The sequence below is a fragment of the Morus notabilis genome, unplaced genomic scaffold, assembly GCF_000414095.1.
Source record: "Morus notabilis unplaced genomic scaffold, ASM41409v2 Scaffold1421, whole genome shotgun sequence".
Lineage (NCBI taxonomy): Eukaryota > Viridiplantae > Streptophyta > Magnoliopsida > Rosales > Moraceae > Morus > Morus notabilis.
The window spans coordinates 128,773-151,112 of record NW_010363533.1 but is presented as its reverse complement, the minus strand read 5'-3'; the positions used below and the strand labels follow the sequence as shown (position 1 = coordinate 151,112).

The window sequence follows — 22,340 nt, the reverse complement described above, 5'->3', positions numbered from 1 at the left end:
CTAACGAATATACCGTCGATAACCAATTCAAACGGGTGAGACACACAAATAAAATCAAAATGGGGAAGCCACCTCAGTTATTTTAACACATAAACATAGCAAAAATAACAACGCCTTTATCATAAACAAAAAAAAAAAAAAGAACAAAGATAACTCCGCAACAAAATGAGTCGTACCTAAATTTCCGATGAAGACACATTTCTTCTGTTGATCTAGCATAAGGTTAGATATGGGCCTACCCACCTCCAACCATGATGCCCTTGCATGGATCCTCTCTTAGAACGAGGCACATCAGTAACCTAAGACGGTGCCGGATGCCAGCCCTAATGGGAGAGGGAGATGGCGTTGCAAGCAAAATAATAGAAACTCCAATTATCGAGAGAGAGAGAGAGAGTTAACATCTAGTTGTGCTTGGTATGAAGGAAGAAAAGATATATAATTCAGGTGAGGAGGAAAAGAAAAAAGATAAATGCGAGGATTTTAAAAGACATACTCGACACATTCAAAATCGAGTACGACCAAAATTCGTTACAGTTGATGGATAAAACCAGTCAACTAACACCAAATTCTGAATATAGGGGGCACAAGTAACATGACTTAAAAATAAATCTAAGAATAAACTAACGAATATACCGTCGATAACCAATTCAAACGGGTGAGACACACAAACAAAATCAAAATATGGGGAAGCCACCTCAGTTATTTGAACACATAAACATAGCAAAAATAACAACGCCTTTATCATAAACAAAAAAAAAAAAAAGAACAAAGATAACTCCACAACAAAATGAGTCGTACCTAAATTTCCGATGAAGACACATTTCTTCTGTTGATCTAGCATAAGGTTAGATATGGGCCTACCCACCTCCAACCATGATGCCCTTGCATGGATCCTCTCTTAGAACGAGGCACATCAGTAACCTAAGACGGTGCCGGATGCCAGCCCTAATGGGAGAGGGAGATGGCGTTGCAAGCAAAATAATAGAAACTCCAATTATCGAGAGAGAGAGAGAGAGTTAACATCTAGTTGTGCTTGGTATGAATGAAGAAAAGATATATAATTCAGGTGAGGAGGAAAAGAAAAAAGATAAATGAGAGGATTTTTTTTTCTATTGTATTGGTATGTATTTACCCTTTAATCTCCCTGTGTTGAGAGAGATTAAGATGGGGGTTTGTTTTGAAATCCTTCTCCAATTTATTTTTCTCCTAGAGCCATTTAGAAGGTAGGTTTAAACTATTCAAATTTTTGAGATAAAACACTATAGCATAACTTTTCTTTTGGTGTTTTTTTTTTTAAATTTAATTTAAAAGTTCTTTTAATAATTTAAAAAACTTTTAAATTCAAAAATTTTTTTAAAAAAAGAAAACACCATTTGAATCTAAAATAAAGTGATTTGACCAATCCTCCAAACACACCTATTTTATCTCTTATTAAATAATGATATGTCCCAATTTCCTTCCATCATTTCTCCCAAATGTTTGTCTCCTTCTACTTCTCCCTCTAACCAGCAAGCTTTAAGAGAATCCATGTTCTTTTTCTGTTTCCTTCAGGTGGACAATGAAAAGAAGGGTGTTAAGTGGAACAAAACCAAAGTTCGGAGTAAGTAAAATGAGAAGTTTTAAAGTTATGAGATATAGGAGGAACAACCTTAAGTATGGGTGTGAATAATACTTTGTTAAACGTATTCTCAAACACCTAATTATTTTCTTAAGAAATTAAATTAATAAGCTACAAATTAAAAATTAAGGGAAAATTTCATAATACCATGTGTTTTAGCATAATAGAATTTGCATTTTAATAATTTTGAATTGGTATCTATGTTTTAAAAAATCATTGCTCACTACTTTAAGGTCATTTTTTAAGACGTAAAATGTCATTTCTACTTTTGTACTTAATAATTTTTTTTACAAACATATTAAGACCTCGTTCGTTTTGCTCATTCGAGTTAAGAACTTAAGTTAAAAAGTGAGTCCACATGAGAAAAAATATTGTAGTAGAAAAATAATTTGAACTTTTATGAGAAAAAACACAGAAACAAAAATTTGATTCATAATTCGAGCTAGTAAAACTAAGGAGGCCTAAAAATATTTTTAAAAAGCTTAAAATAGAAAAAAAAACAAAAACAAAACCTTCATCCAAACAAGCAAACTTACCAAAATTTTACTGATTTATCCATGTTCATGTTACCGATTCGAGTTTTATTACAATAAAAAATTTTAAAAAATAATCACATTTAATTTTTTTACTATAATAAAAAATTTTCACATAAAATTATATCTCAATTTAAATTAAAAATTTAAATCAATAAAATTAAACCGCTCTGTCATTTATTTTTATTTTCTGCCAAAGAAAAAGCTATTTACTTATTATTATTTATTTTTTGCGTACTGCCCAAATAATTATTCTTCTGAAATCACTCCCAAGTCCCAACCACGTCACCACAACATCTGACGCGGACGGTTGGGATTGCGCATTGCATGACGCCTCCTCACCTTGGAGTGGGACCCACGCCGTATGTTTATACTACGCCGTTTCACCGCCTACGACTACAAGCCGCGTGTTTTTCCGTCTCCTTATATCCCTTCGGCTAATTAGGGTTTATATTCCGCTTCTGTAAAACTGAAAACCTGTTTGGCTTTTCTCCCCATAGAAAGAAAATGCCGGGATTGACTTGTAACGCTTGCAACAAGGAGTTCACCGACGATTCGGAACTAAAACTCCATTACAAGTCCGAATGGCACCGCTACAATCTCAAGCGCAAGGTTCGTATTTCCACTACTTTCCATTTACAATCCCTAATTTTCATCTAATTTATGCTTTCTAGAGTTAGGGTTTTCATATATATATATATATATATATATATATATGCATGTCTGTATGGATTTATGTGCACGTTGATGAAAATTGGGAAAATGTTTGAATCTCTAAAATTTCAAGTATTCCCATTTTTTGGGAGCCGATAATGGAGTTTGATCTTTTGCCGCTTAAGATAATTTCGATTGTTCACTCGTGATATAAGTTATATGCCTATAATTTATTGAGTTTGTGGGTCGCAGGCTTCTATTCTCAGCCAAAATAATTTGGAGAATTTGAGATTTTAAATGTTTTGCCTAAAAAAATCATTTTCCATCTATCAAGTTTCATTTTCCGAATTTCAGTTAATGAATTTGCTGTGTTCTTTAATTCGTTATGCGGACTTTGAGGAACTCATTAGACTGTTTACTGGGCGTCCTTTCATTTTTGAAAAAGACTTGTTAAATTAAACGAAATGTGATTCTTCGAATATCTTGGCGGTTCTTTGGTCGTTCTTTTAAGCGGCTTCCTGTTAATTAAATTCTTTTGACAAAACTAAATCAGGTAGCTGACGTTCCTGGAGTAACAGAGGCATTGTTCCTAACTAGACAATCTGCTCTTGCCCAAGAGAAAAATAAGTTGAGCGAAACCCCGATGCTCTACAGCTGCGGACTTTGTGGCAAGGGGTATAGAAGTTCCAAGGCTCATGCTCAGCATCTCCAATCACGAAGTCACATCACACGGGCTTCTCACGGGACTAACCATGAAGACGAGGAGAGGGCGATAATCAAGCCACTCCCACGACGTGTTGCAAATAAGGTTCCTCCACAAAAGGAGGTTGAGAGTGAAGAAAGTGAAGATAGTGAAGACGAGTGGGTGGAGGTTGATCCTGAAGAAGAATTTCTTGGGGAGGCGACAAAGTCCTTGACTGGCTTGAACGTCAATGAGCAGGGCCAGCAGGCTTCCGAAGATGACATGGACGAAGACGATGATGATAAATATGAGGGGTTGGATCCATCCTGTTGCTTTATGTGCGATTTGGAGCATGATACCATAGAGAGCTGCATGGTTCACATGCACAAGCAGCATGGTTTCTTCATTCCTGACGTTGAGTATTTGAAAGATCCAAAAGGCCTTCTTACTTATCTTGGCCTTAAGGTACAATGAATATTGTTAAGATCTTGCCTTGATCCTAACGAACTCGTTGCCTTTTATTTTCAACAAATTTGCCCTTTTCAGAAGTTAGTCTCACCTAATTTCTTTCTGTCTTCTATTTTCAGATCAAGAGGGATTTCATGTGCTTGTACTGCAACGATAGGCGTCACCCCTTTAGCAGCTTGGAAGCAGTTAGGAAGCATATGGTGGCAAAAAGCCACTGCAAAGTACACTATGGTGATGGCAATGATGAGGAGGAAGTAGAGTTGGAAGAGTTTTATGATTATAGCAGCAGGTTTTTCTCCTTCCTCATAACTGGGTCCTATTTCGATATCAGTTTTCCATTAATTTATGTATCTCATCACCATTGAACTTTGTGCTTATGCTCTGACATATGATTTGGTATGTTCTGAGCCACCCTCTTCTTATCGTTTGGTACAGTTACACCAATGAGGATGGTAAACAGCTGGTTGCATTAGGCGACGCTGTGGAACTTGTTGGGTCTGAGCTCGTCATCACTGAAAGATCTAGCACCAGAATATCGACCAAAACAATCGGTTCCAGGGAGTTCTTGCGCTACTATCGCCAGAAACCACGCCCATCACCAGTTGGTGACATGGCCATAACAGCCTCACTGGCCTCAAGGTTCGCTTATGTCTTCCCTGCATTTGTTTTCATCCATGTGTTACTGATAAGAAAACATTGATATCAAAATTTTAGTAAGGACAAACACTAAACAAGGATACCGTGCTTCGATTTTCAGGTACAGAAGCATGGGATTGGCAACTGTGCAGTCAAGAGAACAGATGGTGAGGATGAAAGTGATGAAGGCAATGAATAGATCAGGGGTGGAGGCAATGCGCACAAAGATTGGAATGAAGAGTAACGTTATTAGGAATCTGCCCAAGAATGTCCCATATTAGTTGTTATTGATTATTAGGAATCTGTCGAAGATCGTCCCATATTTGTTGTTATTGATTATTTTCGAGTTTTATTTCACCAAAAAAAAAAGAGAGATTATTTTCGAGTTTTATTTATTTATGGAATTTTTTGTTTCCATAGGATGGGTCTCGGTCTCGTAGCATTGTAGCAACCACAGATAATAACGTATATAAATGCTTTTTTTTTCCTTCCACAAGTTTGTAGAACAGCCCGAGTACCAAAATATGCGTGTCCTATCGAAGGGTGTTTGCAGACTTGGCTAGGCTTATTAATACTGAAAGGTTTTTATTTTTTTTTATTTTTTTTTATTTTTTGCTATTTTTGGCTCCCCTTTTGGCTTATGTTCCGTTGATATAGGAAATATATACTTTTGGGCATCATTTCATGTGTACAAGTAACAGTAATTTTGGACGCTTTTTTACCCAAAAAAAAAAAACATTAGTTTTTATTCATTGTTAAGGAATTTCTATGGCAGGACCTCTCACCTCTCATTTATCACTACAGGTAGAAATTGTTGTTTCAACGTTAAATTAAATATTAAATTGAATTAAAAAGGAATTATTCCGATCTTGAAAACTTAATTCAAAGATTAAAACAGTTTTTACTGAACAAATTTTACCGTAGAAATTCCCTTATCACGGTTACTATTGACCTGAGGCGAAAGAAGGAAAAAGAAGGAACGAATATGAAAGCAAGGAGTTCATTAGCCATACACAAGAAGTTACCAGAAACACAAGTAGTGGGACAAATATGAAAATATGTCAAAGTTCTCATTTATTTTTGACGGAAGAGACTAATTGTAAAATTGTTATAATTATGGGGGATAGTAAAACGATTTAAAAATAAACATCAGTTCAGGGGTTAAATTGAGACCGAGGCTGTACACAATTTAGGGGTTAAATTGAGACCTCTGTAATTCAAAGTCAAAGACCAAATTCATTAGCCATACACAAGAAGTTACCAGAAACACAAGTAGTGGGACAAATATGAAAATATGTCAAAGTTCTCATTTATTTTTGACGGAAGAGACTAATTGTAAAATTGTTATAATTATGGGGGATAGTAAAACGATTTAAAAATAAACATCAGTTCAGGGGTTAAATTGAGACCGAGGCTGTACACAATTTAGGGGTTAAATTGAGACCTCTGTAATTCAAAGTCAAAGACCAAATTCATTAGCCATACACAAGAAGTTACCAGAAACACAAGTAGTGGGACAAATATGAAAATATGTCAAAGTTCTCATTTATTTTTGACGGAAGAGACTAATTGTAAAATTGTTATAATTATGGGGGATAGTAAAACGATTTAAAAATAAACATCAGTTCAGGGGTTAAATTGAGACCTCTGTAATTCAAAGTCAAAGACCAAATTCAAAATATACACCCAAAAAGATCCAGTACCCATTGATCATTAATAAAAACAGACACGCAATTACAAAGAAACACCACTCACGAAAAAGGAAAAAAAAAAATACTGACTAATTATTTCACATATATGACCATGTAGAAACTGAAATGATGATCACCTAAGAAACAAAAGATTTTGGTGAAAGGTGAAGAACAAAATAAATAAAAACTGCAGCCTTTTTTTTTCATCACTCGCCAACATCTTAAAGTATGAAGTACTCTCCATCTTCCTCATCTCCTTTATGCTCTTCATGTTTGGTTCTTTACAATACAGATCATAAGCCTCAAAAAAAAAAAAAAACAAAAACATAAGGAATCCTACCAGGTTTTCCTATCGCAACGATGTTAATCACCTCCCATAATCCTTGTGTAAAAAAACCAAACGCGATGCCTCGTTTATTTCACTAATTCGAATTTTGTTACAGTAAAAAACTCTCAGAAACAGTCACATCTAACTTTTTTCCTATAGTAAAAAGTTCTCACATAAAGTCGCATACCAACTCGAATCAGCAAACTAAACGGGCCTAAAAAATCACATGCATCCAATTTTTTTCTCTTCAAAGTCCCTGTCGTCGAAAATATCCTTTTGCGGCGTAACTATTCTCGAAACTGTAAGGAATAATCCCAGAAGAAATCATTTATATTCATGAGAAGAAGAAGTAGAAGGAAAAACTACAACAAAAGAAGAGGAAGACAAAACACAATGTTTTGTCTAAAATGCTTTGTTATCAGATTGCTCCAGGTGTCCAAGATGATGCAGAGTCAATTTTCCCTTCTACAACAGATTGTATATATATATATATATATATATATGTTTAAGACCAGACAGAGAGGCATTTATATCCGAGAGATTGTAACTGCTTCACGGGAAAAAGGGAACCAGTACACGGTGAGTGAGAGGAGATTTGTTCTAAGAGTGTTTGGGGTGTGAGAAAATAGAAGAAATTAGGATTTCTTATGGGTATTTTCTCGGGAAACACTTTGTTTTTCTCTTGGGTTGGTTTCTAGGTTTGTGTCTCAGATTTCTCAGTTGAGGGGTTCTTCGGTGTAACCGATTGAGGGTGTAAATCTTCTTCTTTATAGTGGATTGAGTTTCTTGTGGAGGAGCTCAGCAGGATTAGGTCAAATTATTTTGGCCGAACCTGGATAATCTTGTCGTGTTCTTAGTTTATGTTTTCTTGATTATTCAGTTTCATATTTCCGATTGTGTTGGTCTCGTTCCAATAGTGGTATCAGAGCTGACGGTTAACTACCGATCGGTGAAGGCCTAGAGTGTCTGCCTTGTTTGGGGGAAATTCGGAAAAATTCAGGGAATCTTGAAGAAATCTTGAAGGTGTGCTATCTGCCTTAAGGGCTATAGAATTAGAAATTAAGAATGAAATGTCTCAAAGAAAGGACACAAATGGAGATGAAGGGTTGTTCACTAGAGGTAGACCACTCAAGAAAGAATCAGGTGAGAAGAACAAGAATAGGCCACCCTCAAGGTCAAAGTCCAAGAATGGATCAAGAAAGTGTTTTTTCTGTAAAAAGCATGGGCACATAAAAAGATTCTGCAAGGAATGGAAGAAGCATTTGGCTGAACAGAAACCTACAGAAAAGGATGCTGCAATGGTCATTCAAGACAATGGCTATGAGAGTCTTGAGATGCTCGTTGTTGGGACCTCTGAAGAAGAGTCAAAATGGATTCTGGACTCTGGGTGCACATACCATATGTGCCCAAATAAATCTTGGTTCACAAACTATGAGAGGAGAGATGGAGGCAAAGTCTTGATGAGAAACAATCATGCTTGCACAATGATTGGATCTGAAAACATCACTGTCAAGATGAATGATGGGACCTATCACACTTTCAAGGATGTCAGGCATGTTCCTGAACTTAGAAGGAACTTGGTCTCGCTGGGAGCCTTAGATGATGCAGGATATGGTTATAAGGCTGAAGGTGAAACAATGAAGATCTTAAAGGGTTCGTTAGTAGTAATGAAAGGTGAAAAGAAAGCAAGCCTTTATGTCTTGAAGGGTCAAACAGTTACTGGTACAACAGCAGCTATAATCAGTGAGAAGTCCAGGGCCGAAATCTGGCATAGAAGGCTAGGCATGTAAGTGAGAGAGGTCTCCAGGAACTCAGCAACCAGGGACTACTTGGAGACGACAAAATCAACCATTTGGACTTCTGTGAGTAGTGCATTTTAGGGAAGCAACACAGGTTGAAATTCACTACATCAACATACAGAGCAAAGAGACCACTGGATTATCTACATGCGGATCTATGGGGGCCAGAAAGAACACCTACTTATGCGGGGTCCAAGTACTTTCTTTCTATAGTTGATGATCACTCTAGGAAAGTCTGGATTTACCTATTAAAAACTAAAGATGAATGCTTTAATAAATTTAAACAATGGAAGAACCTAGTTGAGAATCAACTAAATAAAAAGGTAAAGGCCCTTAGAACTGATAATGGTCTATAATTCTGCCATGAGTTGTTCACAGATTATTGCCACATTAATGGCATCCTAAGGCATAGAACTGTGAAGAAAACACCCCAACAAAATGACATAGCAGAGAGGATGAATAGAACCTTAATGGAAAGAGTTAGGTGTATGCTATTTGGTTCAAGTTTACCTAAAGTTTTTTGGGGTGAAGCGGTCAACACTACTTGTTATCTAATTAATAAATGTCCATGTAAGCCTATAGGATTAAAGACCCCATAAGAGCTCTGGACTGGAAAGCCACCTAATCTAGGAAATTTGAGAGTCTTTGGATGTGCAGCGTATGCACACCAAAGAGAAGGGAAGTTAGACCCTAGATCCCTTAATGCATATTCCTAGGATATCCTGAGGGAGTCAAAGGATATAGATTATGCCTGAAAATGGTCCTAAGTTTAAAATCATCATTAGCAGGGATGTAATCTTTAATGAAAATAACGTGCCTTATTTTAAGAAGGACAAAGATATTGCTGCTACTTTTAATGATGCAGGAACAGGTGCAAACACCCCACGACAGCTCCAATTTGAGGTGGAGACACCAATGGCATCAAACCAAACACCAATGGATCAGGAACCTGATCATGAACCAGAGTAACAACAACAAGTATCACATGAAATAGCTGTTGAAGAACCAGGAGAGGAACTAGAGCCTGCGGTATCATAGACTCTGTCAGATTATGTTCTCTCAAGAGATAGGTCAAGGAGGTAGATCAAACCCCACAGAGATATGGTGAAAGTGAGCTCATAGCATTTGCTTTAAGCTCGGCTGAAGACCTGACAAAAATTGAACCAGGTACATATCAAGAAGCAGTCTCATGCTCTCAGTCCAGCAAGTGGATTGCTGCCATGGAGGAAGAGATGAACTCTCTCAGGAAGAATAACACTTGGGTCTTAATGGATAAGCCTAAGAAGCAAAAACTTGTTTCCTGCAGGTGGATCTTTAAGGTTAAAGATGGAGCTGCACTAAATGAGCCCAGGAGATACAAGGCAAGATTAGTAGGTAAAGGGTTCACACAAGTTGAAGGCATAGATTACACTGAGGTGTTCTCACCGGTTGTGAAATACAAGACAATAAGAACTATTCTTGCCTTAGTAGCTCAAAAGGACTGGGAATTGGAGCAGATGGATGTTAAAACTGCTTTCTTACATAGGGACCTGATTGAAACAATTTATATGCAACAACCACCTGTTTTGAAGTAAAAGGAAAGGATGAAAAGGTGTGTTTGCTGCGGAAGTCCTTGTATGGATTGAAACAATCCCTAAGGCAATGGTATAAGATTCGACAGTTATGTGGTTAAAGCTGGATTTACAAGGAGAAATTATGATTCTTGTTTGTATCACAAGAACCCGGGAGCAAGTAATGCAGTTCTTCTCCTATTGTATGTAGATGACGTGCTAATTACAAGCACGGACCCAGAAATGATCAAGGAGGTGAAGAAAATATTAAGCTCAGAGTTTGATATGAAAGACTTAGGCAAGGCAAAGAGAATTCTCAATATTGACATAAAAAGGAACAGAAGAGATAAGACCTTATGCTTTTCACAAGAAGAGTACTTAAGGAAGGTCGTGAAAAAGTTCTCAATGGAACAGGCAAGAGGAGTAAGTGTTCCTCGAGCCGGTCACTTCAAATTGTCGGCAGAGCAATCTCCCACAACAGAAGAAGACAAACTGAAGATGTCTAAGTTCCTTACTCAAGTGCAATAGGCTTCTTAATGTATGCAATGATCTACACTAGGCCTGACCTTGCCTATGCAGCAAGCATACTGAGCAAGTATATGGCGAATCCAGGGCAAGATCACTGGCTTGCCATGAAATGGGTGTTGAGATATGTCAAGAATACTCTCAGTTATGGTTTAATTTACAAGCGCAAGGTAGCATATATGATATTGGAAGGATTTGTAGACTCAGACTATGCAGGTGATAGAGATAAGAGGAGATCAACATCAGCATTTATGATAACTTTGAGTGATAGTTGTATCAACTGGAAAGCTCAACTACAACCTGTAGTGGCTCTATCAAGCACAAAGGCTGAATATATGGCTCTTACAAAAGGCTTTAAAGAAGCTATATGGATGCAAGGATTGCAAAACGTGTTAAAGGTGCTGAGAGGAACTCCTAAAATTTACTCGGACAGCCAGTCAACAATCCATTTATGCAAAATTCTAGTATATCATGAAAAGTCCAAGCACATAGACGTGAGGCATCACTTTATCAAGGAAAAAGTAGAAGATGAAGTGGTCAAGCTGGATAAGGTTGACACTGAAGAGAATCCTTCAGATATGGCTACAAAGGTAATCTATGCAAGCAAACTCTAAAAATGTCTGGATTTGCTTAATATTAGAAAAACGTAGCCTTGAAGGATAGAGCTATGATTTCACAAGAAGCCATGATTTACTTCTGAGATTAAGGTGGAGTTTGTAAGGAATAATCCTAGAAGAAATCATTTATATTCATGAGAAGAATAAGTAGAAGGAAAAACGACAACAAAAGAAGTGGAAGACAAAATGTAGCGTTTTGTCTAAAATGCTTTGTTATCAGATTGCTCCAGGTGTCTAAGATGATGTAGAGTCAATTTTCCCTTCTACAACAGATTGTGTATATATATATATATATATATATATGTTTAAGACCAGAATTAGGGCATTGAGTCAGTGAAGAACAAAGAGGCATTTGTATCCGAGAGATTGTAACTGCTTCACGGGAAAAAGAGAACCAGTGCACGGTGAGTGAGATGCTTCACGGGAAAAAGGGAACCAATACACGGTGAGTGAGAAAGGATTTGTTCTAAGAGTGTTTGGGGTGTGAGAAAATAGAAGAAATTAAGATTTCTTCTGGGTATTTTCTCAGGAAACACTTTGTTTTTCTCTTGGGTTGGTTTCTGGGTTTGTGTCTCAAATTTCTCAGTTGTTCTTTGAGGGGTCCAACAGAAACTCCATGCATTAAAGCAACAAAACTACTCAGAATATCGCTTTTGACCAAATCCAGAGTTAGTTTAAGCATTGACAAAACAAAATTATTGATCTGAATGACTCTTTTCTTGGCTGCTTCAGCGTCACTGTAGACCTGATCATGATTAACTTCTTTATCACCCAAAACAGATTTGCTATCTTCTCCAGTTTCTTGTCAATGGCATGCTTTGCTTCAACGATGGAATCTTTCAATCCTTCTATAAAGTTATCGTAAAAGCGCTTTACTCGATTCATGAAATCGTTTGTTTAAACACCACTCAATCTTGGGTAATACCCAACTACAAGCCTTGCAAAGTATCTCCGAAATGTTGCCAATAGCTCTAACCATAGCGTTTCCCATGATATGTTATGATAAAAGGTAGTTTCTTTGAGTACTACCGTAAATTGTTGGATGTTTTTTATTCATCCTTTGTGGGTTAACGAATCTCTTACAGCTGATAAAATAAAATCTATCCTTACTAGGCCACCTTTTCAACAAGAGAACCTTTGCAGTACGATGAAGAAGTTGTGGGAAGTTAAGAAGGGTCTTGATATTAAGGAAAGAGGATATGATACTTTGATCTCTCTCGGTAATTAGCATTTGGTAGTGACAACTATGAGTATCGTGCTGCTTTGGTAGCTGATCCTTTATCTTGACAGATTACTCCATGAACTATAATTCTTTGAAAAGTTCTAGTTCCTGCCACTAAAAATTTAATTAGCGAGTAACCTCTAAAAGTTTATATAGGGTCCGTTTGAATTGGCTTAAAAAAAGTTATTTTTGACTTATTTCATCTAAAAATTACTTTTGAATCTGTTTAGATGGAAAACCTTAAAGTATTTTTTAGTTTTTTTAAGCACTGTTGAAAAAAATAATCTCTTTAGTGCTTATAAAAGGCTTTTTTATTTACATTTTTTAACATTTTATTTGTGAACAACAAAATCTAAAAATTACTTTTGAATCTGTTTAGATGGAAAACCTTAAAGTATTTTTTAGTTTTTTTAAGCACTGTTGAAAAAAATAATCTCTTTAGTGCTTATAAAAGGCTTTTTTATTTACATTTTTTAACATTTTATTTGTGAACAACAAATTAAATATCTCATCTATATCTTTTTATTACATTTTTTTTATAACAATAAGTACTTTTAACTTTTTTACCTAAACAGATTCAAAAACTCTTTTTAAATATAAAATTATTTTTTTCAAACACATCTAAACACTAGTTAAAAGCCCCAACTTATGATTATCTTCTTTTACCACTTATAAGCACAAGCACGCCTAGACAATCAAGTCTCAATCATATAGGTCTCGTTCATTTTACCGATTCGAGTTTTCAGTTCTAAGTTTCTACAGTAAAAAGCTCTCAGAAAATGTCACATCTAACTTTTTCTGCTACAGTGAAAAGCTCTCAGAAAATGTCACATTTCAGCTCGAATTAAAAACTCGAATCCGCGAAGTGAACGAGGCCATAGTAACTAAGGGCTTGTTCTTTTGAGTGAAAAATTCAAAAAAAGGTAACTCGAGTTACAACTTTATTCGAGTTCATGTTCTTTTAAGTTTAAACTCGAGTTCAGTAACTCGAACTCAAATTAATGAACAATATTTTTTCTATTCTTAAAAATGCTATAACTTTTTCGTTTTAATTCTGATTGAGATGATTTTTTTTCTATGCGTTGATAATGAAAAGACGAATAAAACCAGACCCATATACCCTATTAAAATTTTTCATCAGCATTGAGTTTTTATTAAAATACTATCTAAATACAAATTCAAGTTTTGACTCACTCAAACACAAACTCCAAAAGATTCTTATCTCAAACCATAACTCAAATATACACAACCGAACATAAACTCAAGTTACAAGTTCAACTTAAGTTATAACTCAAATTCAACTCAAGAATTATACTCAAGTTAAACTTCAAAAGAACAAGCTCTAAATTTTTATAAAAATCGGTCGCTTGAGCTTCAAGGCCCCATTTTATAATTTGCGTGGCATATATACATGTAATAATAGTTTTTTTATTTTCTTATTTTTTATACGTAACTTTCTTTTTTGCTTTTATTTTAGAGAAAAATATTTTTTTTCTTAATCATTAGTATCGTCTTAAAGTATCTCCGATACAATGTTATAATTGATGTGTTAATTGTTAATTTAGCATTTGAGTGTAAAAATCAGTCTCTAATACAATACTATTTGTTGTGTCAAATTAATCATATACTATATTTTGTGGTAAATTTCCTACTAAGTATAGCATATAAGAAATTTGATATTTAATTGTCATTAGTTGAAATATTTACTTATTCATGTAATTATTGTAACTTTTATATTTTCTAATTATTTTAAAAATAAAATTTTACTTTTAAAACTTAGTGACTATGACGCAAAGTAAATTTAACATTTCGAATAACATTATGTATTTATGTATTGAAGTAAATATAAAGTGCTAAACACATACCCTTTTCAAACTCTCTTACAAATGCTAGTCACTACATTTAACATGTGTCATCTTAAATTTCTCAACCAAACTCATTTAATAAAAAGTCACTTCTTTCCATATTATTTACAAGAGTGCCAATTTATCTTCTATAATCTCTACTAGTCCACATGCACACCTTAATATTTACAATTATTATTTATTAAACGCTATCTTGCACTTCTTACCTCATTATTTATAAGATTCTAAAAAAAAAAAAATGAAAAAAAGTCCGGCACAGTTTAGTAAAGAAAAAAAAGAGAAATGCTTAACGATAATAAAAGAACACGAAGATAATGTCTAATATGTATGTGTGTGTGTGTACATATATAGAATCTCTACATATATTGTTGTTATTTGGTGTTATGATTACTGATTTGTATGGTATGTATAGTATAAGGACGAGTGGTAGCTTTCTCTCTTATTTTTATTTTTTTTATTTTTTTAAACCGCTTGCCCTCTTATAATTATGCAACTAATAACTAGCTTAAAACGGCACCTTAAAAAAAAAAGAAGTCATTAAAGAATGGCCCCGTTCATTTCGCTGATTCGAGTTTAGAATTCGAGTTTTGCTACAGTAAAAAGCTCTCACAAACAATCACATCTAACTTTTTTGCTACAGTAAAAAGTTCTCACATAAAATCACATCTCAACTCGAATTAAAAACTCGAATCAGCGAACTAAACGGGCTAGTTTCGTCAATGCTTAAACTTACTCTGGATTGGGTGGTGAGAAGTTTTGAGAATCGTCGGAAAATATTTCGACGTGGGGGATCTTAAAGAGAAAATGTTGGAAAAACTTGGTAGGATTCCGTGTGTTATTTCTGAAGCTTATGATCTGTTTGGTAAAGAACCAAACATGAGCATTAGGGATAGGATTAAAATGAAGAATTCTTATTTCATTAAGGGTCCGTTTAGTTCGTTGATTCAAATTTTTAATTTGAGTTGAAATGTAATTTTATATAACAATTTTTTATTGTAGTAAAAAAATTAAATGTGACTGTTTTTCAAAATTTTTTTTATAACAAAACTTGAATTATAAACTTGAATTGGTGAAATGAATAAGACTTAAGTTGTTGACAGTGATAAAAGAAAAGCAGCAGTTTTTGTTTATTTTGCTCTTCAACTTTCTGCCTCTTTTGTTGTTAGGTCACCTTTTCAGCTTCCACAGTCATATTAATATAATCTCTCTCTCTCTCTCTTCTCACCTTTTCAGCTTCCACAGTCATATTAATATAATCTCTCTCTCTCTCTTCATGTGTGGTGTTTATTTGTTTGTTTGTTTATTAATGGATTGAGTACTGGATTTTTTTTGTTTTATTTTGAATTTGGCCTTTGATTAATTCGACTTATTTGGGTTTTGCTAATCGTATTTGTCACAAAATAGACTATCTTGTATCTACTTTACGATTTAATTGTGAAGTAATGAATGGAAAAAAAATATATATCTTATTTTTACATCCATCAATGTTCCTTCGAATGAAAGTTAAAAGGATTGTAAATACTATAATATGTATGCGCTTTCCTTTAAAAGAAAGAAAGAAAGAAAGAAAGAAAGAAAACAGAGAGAGAAAAAAAAAAGAATATATAAAAGAAAAAAAAGAATATAAAATTAAAAGATAAAAAAAAGTGAACATATGTAAATCTTGAAAAATAACAAAATTTTTTACTCAAAAACAAAAAGTAACAAAAGAATATATGCGATTGACAACCTTGGAGAGAATCCTACTCTAAACAGTAACTGTGGAAATATTCCTCATTTTTAATCCAATATATAAAATGGAAAATAGTTCACTTTTCCTTTTGTTCTTTGGACCCAAATAGTTCACTTTTTACTCGGCAAGAATGTTCATTTTCTGAGATGTATGAATATATAGACCATTTTTCTCAACAGGAAAATTTAAGAAAGGACAAGAAATAGTATAAAACTTTTAAACAGAATAAACTTCGTATTAGAAATAAGTTTTGGTTCGGGACAGTGAGAAATTTAAGCAGCTGATTATTATGAGTGCAATCTTTGTCTGACGTTTAATTTTTCAAGGAAAAGAGTGATCATGGAAGTTTTCAGTTTTTTGTCGTTTTTTTTTTTTTTTTACAAGGTTGGGAACTGACTGTGAAAGTCCTTGAAATATCAGTATTCTTGTATTTCCAATATAGCACCTTTCTATTCAATTTGTACTGACCAACCAAAGAACATTCAATGATCAGAAACTGAAATCTTCCACAACTTCTTCATCGTAACCACAAGCCACAAGTGAGAAGCGAACAGATTCTATTCCATTAGCAATAAAGAGATTCGTTAACCACAAAGGAAGAATCAATGCCCCCACAACTCCCTCACTTCACACAGATACATTCACGTATTCTTTTCACATTTCAAGGATTTCTCATGCTTCATATATATATATATATATGTGTGTGTGTGTGTGTGTATGTGCGCGCGCGCGCGTGTATAGCAATCAGAGGGATACAACAATTTGCATTACTACGTTTTATCAAAACAAGATATGGGGAACGCTATGGCTGGAGTTATTGACAGTATTTGGGAGATACTTTGCAAGGCTTGTAATTGGGTACTATCTAAGATTGAGTGGTGTTTAAACTACATCTCGGAGAAGACAAACAACTTGGTGAATCGGGCTAAGCGCTTCTACGACAACTTGACAGAAAGTTTGAAGGAATCCATCGCCAAAGCGAAGCGTGCCATCGATGAGAAACTGGAGAACGCAGCAGATCTGGTTCGGTCGATAAAGAAGAAGTCGATCATCAGCTCATGCAGCGACGTTGAAGCGGCGAAGAAACTAGTCGTTCAGATCAAGAACTTAGTTGTGTCAATGCTTAAACTAATTCTGGATTTGAACAAATCGGAAAGCGGAAAGAGTTTTCTTACTTTAATGGATGAGGTTTCCCTAAAAACAGGAAAGAAAAAGCTCGGAGTCGGGGAATTTAAGGAGGATATGATGGATACATGTGGTGTTATGAGTCGCGTTGGGTATTTGGTACGAGGATTCTTGCCGTTGATTATTGTCGTGACAGAAAAACCTGATAAGATTCTGTGTGTTATTGTTGAAGTTTGTAAACTGTTTTTCAAAGAACCAAATAGGAACAAGAGCATTAAAGAGATGAAGAATATGGAGAGTACAAGCTTCAAGTTGTTGGAGAGTGATGAAGAAAGGAAGGCAGCCGCTTCTATCTATATTGCTCTTCTGAGTTTCGCCAGCAATTTTGGTTTTTAGGTAATTATCATTTTGGTTTCTGCATGGTCATATGCAATAAGTTTGTGTCTTTTTTCTTTTCTTTGTGGGGGTTTAAGTGCAAATTCAAAGAGTGCTAGTGTTGCTTAGCTAGCTGAGTTTAGCCGACTCCTGTGTCAATTGCTTTATTTTCATTTCTCACCACTGTATTCCATCTACCAGCCATGGAGATGATGATTGTGTTCAATAAATAATAGGAACCAGACCCTTTTTCTGGCTATTTTCTCTGCTTCTTGTGTGTGTGTGCGTGCATCTGCTGAGCAAACTAGTATTATTGGAGGCCCCTAGAAGTTTGGTACCAGAGCAAGTTCCACGGCCACACCATTCGGCGACCCGTGAGCTACTGATCGAGTTTCGAGTTTCGAGTTTCGAATTTGGAGTTTGGAAGGTGAGTGGAGACCATTTAAGAGACGATCCGGATGTTCGGAGCCATGCAATGCAAGGAGCTGCACCGAAGGTTGCGCGCCGATTTAGATCGTGAAAGAGCTCTCCATCATCGTCCAGTGGAATTTGTGATGGATAGGATATGTGGTTGGCAACAATCAGCCGAGATAAAGGATATACGTGTTAATGTGTAAGCTCATTTTGAAGCCGTATTTGCCGATCCTGTCCGTGGGACGGCCGCCTGATTTTCTTTACTTGCATATTTATCACAAAATTAGTCTTAACCTATTTTACCAATTAATTGTGATTTGTGAAGTAATGAATGAAAAGTAAGGTTCCAATACGAAGTTAGAGATTTTAAGACCCGTTTAGTTCGCTGATTCGCGTTTTTAATTCGAGTTGAGATGTGACTTTATGTGAGAACTTTTTGTTGTAACAAAAAAGTTAGATATAACTGTTTCTGAGAATTTTTTACTATAACAAAATTCAAATTTTAAACTCGAATAGTTAACAAATGATTGACACTCGAATGATAGAATCATAGCCCAGTTAAAAATGAATGAAAACTTATTATTGTGTTACTGGAATATGCACGTAGACTTTTGAAGTGGTTGAAGAAAAAAAAAATGAGAACATGTTCAGCAGTGAATGCGGTTAATGGCATCATCAATATAAACATGTTCGAAATGTGGTGGTTTCAACTTTTTTAAATTTGAAAACATCTCTAATGTAATTTCCTTCAAGTGGATTCCAACATACATGAATGTTATTTCAAACGGAACTTAGCTTAGCATATTTCTAGCCGTTTTTCAATTGCTATTTCTGAAGGAAAATGACATAAAGTAAAAGAGGGAAAAAAAAGTTAAAGATATGTAAGTCTTGAAAAATAAAGAAATTTTCAACTCAAAATTCTATAACAAAAGATGTATGCCACAGTGTTGCAACTTCAAGCGGCGGGCAGCCCGGTACCCGAAAATTTTCGGGCACGGTGGGAAGGTGTCATTCGCCGCCCGTCCATGATATTTTTTGGGCACGGGCTCGGGCAGCCCGAAAATATTCATTCCCCCGACTGCCCGCCGCCGTGGAGAAGTCGTCCCCCCGCCGTCCGTCAAATTTTTTTTGAATTTTCCGGCATTACCCGATTTGCCCGAATTTTGCCCGAAGTTGCCCAAAAAATGCCCGAATTTTTTTTACCGTTAGTCCAAAATCCGCCCAAAATTTGAACCCAACGGATCTTTTTGCCCGAACCCGACCCGTTGCCCGATTTTTGCCCGAAAATTTGAACTCAGCGGCTATATTTTTTACTGTTGCCCGACCTGCCCGAACTACCCAAAAATGTTAGTAGCCGTTGGACCCGAATTTTTGGGGAAAAAAAATTTTTTCCAAGCCAAAAATTTTCCTATAAATACCCCCCCTCCCCCTAACCATTTTTCTCACCTAAAAACTCTCATTCTCTCTCAATTTCTCTCAATTTCTCTTAATCTCTCTCAAATCTCTCTCAAATATCTCTTAATCTCTCTTAATCTCGCTTAAATCTCTCTCGATGTCTCTCTCTCTCAATCTCTTTTATTTTTCATAATGACTTTCTTTGGTTATGGTAGTGATATTCCCATTGATGCCCAATTCAACATCGAAGAAGGACAATCTCCTAATGTTTTTCAAACGCAGGAATCGCAAACTACGAAAAGAGTTGCTGAGGAAACTGCAAATCCGAACCTTGGTGGACGTACTAAAGGTCGGGGACGTAATGGTGGTGGCACTAGTTGCCGTGGATGAGAGGCAAGCGGTAGTGCTAGTGCAAGTGTTGCAAGTTCTAAGAAGAAATACAAGCGCACCTCAGCAGTTTGGGAGCACTTCAACACATTCGAGGAGGTCGACAATAACGGTAACATTAAATACATAGCTCAATGTAAATATTGTGGTGAGAAATTACAAGGTAACACTATTTACAGCACTACACACTTAAGAAGACACTCTGAAAAGTGTCTTCAAAAGCAAGGAGGCGGAGCTGATCTCCGCCAAACGCAATTATTGTTTGACCGTCAAACCGGCGGTCTAAGCACGTACGATCCGCAAGTTGATCGTATGGAAATGACACGATTAATAGCCACATTAGATCAACCACTAAGTTTTACTGAACAAAGAAATTGGCAGCATTATATTAAAATTGTACATAATCCTAATGCACAATTTTTTTCTAGAACTACTCTTAGGAAAGATGCATTAAAATTATATAAACAAGAAAATGCAGCATTAATCAACCTTCTACACTCTACTAGTAGTTGCGTTGCGTTAACGATAGATATTTGGTCCGCCGTTGCCAACAATGATTATTTAGCTGTAACCGGACATTATTATAAAGGTTTTGATTTGGATAAGAGAAACTTAAGTTTCAAATGTGTTAGAAGATCACATACTGCCAATTTAATATATAACACAATTTTATCTGTTATTGATGAATATAGTTTAAGAGATAGAATAATAGTCATAACATTAGATAATGCAACTGTAAATACTAAAGCAATATAACTTTTTGAAAATCATTTAAGTTTATTCGGTAATAATGATATATTTCACCAACGTTGTACATGTCAAATAATTAATTTAATGGTAAAATCCGGTTTAAAATCAATGTCAGGTCAAATTAAAAGAATTAGAGATAACATTGCTTGGATTCAAGGTAGTAATCAAAGAATACAAGATTGGTTTAGATTTTTACAAGCATGTAATCAAAATCCTAGAGCATTAGCCTTAGATATGCCCATAAGATGAAACTCTACTTATATAATGCTTGAACAATACATCCCCTATAAAGATGCTATAACAAATTATGTAGTGCAAAATTAGGACCAGGATTTATAAATGAAACTGATTGGCAAATTGCCGAACTCTTGTATAACTTTTTAGGTAGATTTCACGAAGTTACCGTAAAGCTTAGTGGAACTTATTACCCAACGTCACCATTAGCGTTAGGAAAACTTTTAAAAATGTCTACTTTATTTAGTAAATTTAGGACACACGAGATTTTAGGAGTTCCTATCACCTCTATGGAAAAGAAGTTTAAGAAATATTGGTCTAAATTACCCATGTTGTATGGTTTCTTTTTTTTTGTTATTTTTGACTCTAGATTAAAATTAGAAGGTTTAGAAAGTGGATTAGATAACTTAGGTGAATTTTTAGCTATCGACACTACTGACCAATTTCCTATTATAAAGGAAAAAATATTTTCTCTTTATATCTCTTACGAAAGTAGGTTTAGAAACACACCTCGTGTTGAACAACCGCAACAACGAGATGACAATCTGCATTCATTCTTGAATATTTTCGGGTTGTCTAAGAAGAATAATAAGACGACAACTCAAGGAGAATAATCTGGGAGTGGATCTTCGTCAAGAGGTGGCGGCAACAGCGGCAGATTCAACGAGTTAATGACGTACCTAAGTGAGGGCTTAGTTGTAGACAGTAGTGAAATGTTTGATTTGGTTCAGTGGTGGAGGGCACGAGCATTAATTTGGTCGATCCTAACACAACTGGCAATGAATATTTTTTCAATCCCGGTCTCCACTGTTGCAGCCGAACAAGCATTCAGTACAACCGGCCGAATACTTGAAGAACGGAGAAACACATTGCAACAGGATATTGTTGAAGCTTTGGTGTGCATCAAGGATTGGGATCGTTCCTGTTGGTCTCCGAATCAGAATTCGGATGCGGAAGCGTGGTGCGGGGAGAGGCGGATCGTGTATGATAAAAATTTTCACAAAACCTTTGAGATACTCTATAGATTATATTAATTTATGCTTGAATAAATTAATCTCATTAATTCATTTATTAAGAACTGAATTAGGAAAAATACCTGGAGGCCAACTCGGATGATAACTTGAGTTCTTTAACCTCGAACAATCCTTGCTCCAAAGCTTTGTGTTTAGAAAACCAATGTCTTCCACGTCAATTCCTAGAATCCACGAAGACATGTGTGTGGGCACACATGAGACAAAACGGGTTACAATAAACACTCGAATTTCCACAAACACCAACACATGCACAATGTGGAATTTTTGAAGAAAAATTTTTTTCCTTCCTCTATGTGTTAAGAATTTCGGCCAGCCTTAACAATTAGGGCTGAAATTGTTTTCAAAAATTGTCACAAAAATTGTGTCCACAATTTTCTACTATTCTCTTATTTATAGAGTAGAAGTCAAACTTCTAGAAGGAATCAAATCTCTATCTCCAATTTGAATTTCGAACCAAAATTCTCCTCTATCCCTTATCCCTTGTGGTCGGTCATGCTAGGGATTCCTATCTCTGTGTGTGGCGCCAATCCTGGATAGGGAAGGAAGAGAAAATCATCCTTTATCCTGTAGTCAAATTTTATTTCAAATTCAAATTCGAATTTAAGTCAAACTTAAATTAATTTGAATTTCTAAATTGAACAACTTATCAAATAAGTTTAAATGGATAAATCTAGATGTGTTCAAATTCAAATTTAAATAATCACAT

The 22,340-nt window shown here is 35.4% G+C and overlaps 1 protein-coding gene across 1 annotated transcript; it reads left to right on the top strand.

The window, feature by feature from the left end:
* Window positions 1-2,583: 2,583 nt before the first annotated feature.
* LOC21387933 (cytoplasmic 60S subunit biogenesis factor REI1 homolog 1) lies at window positions 2,584-5,084 on the top strand. Its single transcript, XM_010104557.2, has 5 exons — window positions 2,584-2,763; window positions 3,359-3,952; window positions 4,075-4,244; window positions 4,391-4,594; window positions 4,713-5,084. Exons 1-5 carry the CDS (start codon window positions 2,659-2,661, stop codon window positions 4,870-4,872), a joined length of 1,233 nt encoding a protein of 410 aa, XP_010102859.1. The 5' UTR covers window positions 2,584-2,658; the 3' UTR covers window positions 4,873-5,084.
* Window positions 5,085-22,340: the final 17,256 nt, after the last annotated feature.

Coding starts and splice junctions, on each gene's coding strand:
- LOC21387933 (XM_010104557.2), top strand. CDS start 2,659: ATGCCGGGATTGACTTGTAACGCTTGCAACAAGGAGTTCACCGACGAT. Junction 3,953..4,074: donor TTACTTATCTTGGCCTTAAG/GTACAATGAATA, acceptor TTCTATTTTCAG/ATCAAGAGGGATTTCATGTG. Junction 4,595..4,712: donor ACAGCCTCACTGGCCTCAAG/GTTCGCTTATGT, acceptor TTCGATTTTCAG/GTACAGAAGCATGGGATTGG.